The sequence below is a fragment of the Seriola lalandi genome, unplaced genomic scaffold (genome assembly GCF_002814215.2).
Source record: "Seriola lalandi dorsalis isolate HSWRI2012SDOR001 ecotype SW California unplaced genomic scaffold, Sedor1 jcf7180002034428, whole genome shotgun sequence".
NCBI classification, from domain to species: domain Eukaryota; kingdom Metazoa; phylum Chordata; class Actinopteri; order Carangiformes; family Carangidae; genus Seriola; species Seriola lalandi.
Window position 1 is genome coordinate 1 of NW_019505004.1, and position 2925 is coordinate 2925.

The window sequence follows — 2925 nt, forward strand, 5'->3', positions numbered from 1 at the left end:
GGCTTATCTTATTTTTGCTGTGTTCTTTTTTAGGTTACAGGAAGCTTTTATCCGTTTCTTATTGTTCACAAAAAAGGGCAAAAATACTTATATATAAGTTTGTTCCCATCCGTTTTCTTTACTTTATTTTTTCAGACAAAGTGTCATCTCTGTGGGGAGACAATTAAACACATAATTTTCCAACCTGTCTTCAATAAACACAATGATATAAGGAACATAAGCTGACAAGACCCTCTCCTGTCCCAAATATTATACAACAAAAACAAATATATGCACATCTTCACAGCCTAATAGGGAATGATAATCCTTATTTCATCAGAGGGGGTTCCTTTGCAGAAATGTGACATCCCATCTCTTCATAACATCCATTGTCTTGTTCCTCTTTCACCATCATTCAGTTGTTGATAACTGCTATTGAATTAAAGTAAAGGACAGTTTAAAGAAAAACCATACTGTATTATATACATATATATCCAGCAAAACTGGAACAAATCAAACAAATTCCCGTATGGATTAGTCAATTAAAAGTGATTCAAACAATAATTAATCCAGTCCAGGTCAGTCACAAACTCAGGTGGTCTGCATAAAAAAAAAATGTATGATTTAACAGTATCAAAATGCTGCAGCATATCGGCTCAGGTTCCTAAATAGTCCGAGCACATGATGTGGATGTAGATGGAGTGTGCAAAATGAAATGTAACAAACAAGTGATGAAAAATTCAGATTATTCCCCCTTATGTCAGCACAACATAAAAAAAATATAGCAAAAATAGGCATCAGTTTCAAGTCAGTTATATAATTCATTAGCATTCACATTTTTAATTAGATTTAATTTTTATGTTTTGACATAATGCAAATGCAAAAGCCCAGTTTACATAGTCATTTTCTTTCTTTTTTTGTTTTACCACGACATTTAGTATAATGTTGGTAGGGAAATTTTAATGTTCTTCTGCCCTTCAACACAAACCTGTCAAAAATTTAATTAATGGACAAACTATTTAAACTTTATCATTAATAAAATCATAATTTGTGTAAAACATTATCAGTTAATGTGCCATTAAACATTTCATAATCAGATTTGTTTCATGAATTAAACATTTGTTGCATTTATATAATAATTTTGCTGGATATATACATCAAACCTGCCTAAATGCAAATTAACTCCTTCCTTTGCGGCTTCATTTCTACATTCTTGTGAGGAGGAGAATCTAGACGAGGCGTATTCAAAATTAAATCCAACCGGAAAAGCTAATAAGGCCAGTAAACCCAACATCTGATGGAGCATGAGAAATTACCAGAAGGAGAAGACAGAATAAGAATAGCAGAAATACAGTGAGAGGAAGCAGAGGGCATCATAACTGTAATGGATTGTTTGGATAGCATAGTAAGCACATAACGTTAACTGCATTCATTTGAATCTGAATTTTCTCATGGAAGATATTGTAATGACATGTAAAGTTGACTTTGCATTTGCATTTGGATGAAATAAAAAATGCTAAAGCTGGGTTTTAGCATTTGGATTTCAAATATGTATTCATTTTTGCACACATTAAATTAAACAGCTGGTTTTCATTTTCATTTGCAAGCAAGCTTTATAATTCCATAAAGAATGTCGGAGTGCTACATTTTGTGCAGTCCAAGAGTCATTCTTTGATTTTGTTGAGACTGAAACCATTAATCCTTGAATCTATCAGCTCAGCATCTGATGAGCTTCACATTTGTGACTCAGCGAGCTTCATCCTCCAGTCACTCCATAGAAAATGGAGTCTGTGAGACGTTTTGTTGCTGGTCTCCCAGTTCCTTCTCCTGCTCCAGCTCCAAAATCCGACCAAAACAACTGAATCTTGCTTGACTTAAGACATATTACGTCACTGTACACTATGTGCTGGTATTTATTCTTTCATCCATCCACCTTTCTTTGCTATTCCTATTTGTTGTTGTATATGTTCCCCTGGAACAATATCAAATGTATGGCCACATAAGCATGAAAGCATGGAAGCGACTGTAGCTCATGTGGGTTGGTTGGTGGTTTGATCTCTGGCTCCCTGGAAGGAGACACTGAAGAAAAATGGTGAACTGCTTTGGACAAAAGCATCTAATTGTTGTAATTTTTTTACAAAATGTGGAGCATGTCAGAACAGAAAGAGACAGCTCAGTGACTGTTTATCTTGTTCCAGTTGGAAGCCAAACTCAGTACTAGTGCAACTGTCACGTAAGATCTAGCAGTTTTAGACCCTCGACCCGTAGTTTACCAAGAAAGTTGCGGCCTCCCTCAGGCGTAGCGAGGATCTGCGCCGGTCAGCGACACCCGCTGGAGGTAGGCTGGCTGCTGGTAGCAAGGAGCCCGTGACATCTCCATGAAGATTGTGGAGGAGGTGAGGCTTTTGCGGTCTTTTTTCAAGATGTGTCTCCTCTGCCAACGGCAGAGTAAGAGTTCCACCTGCTCTCTGAAGAAGCTGGTGGTCAAGGTGTAAAGGATGGGGTTCAAGGCGCTGTTGATGGGAAGGATGAAGATGACCACCCAGCTGGAGATGGTTCCTAAAAGAGATCAGGAGAAAAGTAGTAAAGATTTTTTAGAAGTGGATGCTTTCCATAATACCATTCTATGACCAAAGGATTCAGACAATAAAGCACTGGTGGCAGGGTGATGTAGTGACATGTGAAAGTAATCATTGTAAAATGTCTAAGATGTAAATGTAGCCTAAAACACCCAGTTCTGTTTCATTTCTTACCAGGTATCTCCACCTTCAACAGTGAGAGGATTTTCACCAGGAATATAGGAATCCAGCAGAGGGCATCAGAGAACACTATGAAGAAAAACCTGTTGGCCACAGCCACATCTCTGTGAAGTCTGCTCCTCAGGTCTGTTGCATTGATGCCAGTTTTATAGATGGAGTAGAACATGCTGGAGTAGGAGAAGACGAT

The 2925-nt window shown here is 37.6% G+C and overlaps 1 protein-coding gene across 1 annotated transcript; it reads right to left on the reverse strand.

The window, feature by feature from the left end:
- Nucleotides 1-98: 98 nt before the first annotated feature.
- Nucleotides 99-2919, reverse strand: LOC111647067 (relaxin receptor 2-like). Its single transcript, XM_023396681.2, has 2 exons — nt 2733-2919; nt 99-2538 (listed from the first exon to the last, which is right to left on the reverse strand). Exons 1-2 carry the CDS (start codon nt 2902-2904, stop codon nt 2273-2275), a joined length of 438 nt encoding a protein of 145 aa, XP_023252449.1. The 5' UTR covers nt 2905-2919; the 3' UTR covers nt 99-2272.
- Nucleotides 2920-2925: the final 6 nt, after the last annotated feature.

What these genes read in the sequence shown, in the direction of transcription:
- LOC111647067 (XM_023396681.2), bottom strand. Translation starts at nt 2,904, where the DNA reads ATGTTCTACTCCATCTATAAAACTGGCATCAATGCAACAGACCTGAGG. An exon ending in GTTGAAGGTGGAGATACCTG is followed by an intron (nt 2,539 to 2,732) that starts GTAAGAAATGAA and finishes GATCTCTTTTAG; the next exon opens with GAACCATCTCCAGCTGGGTG.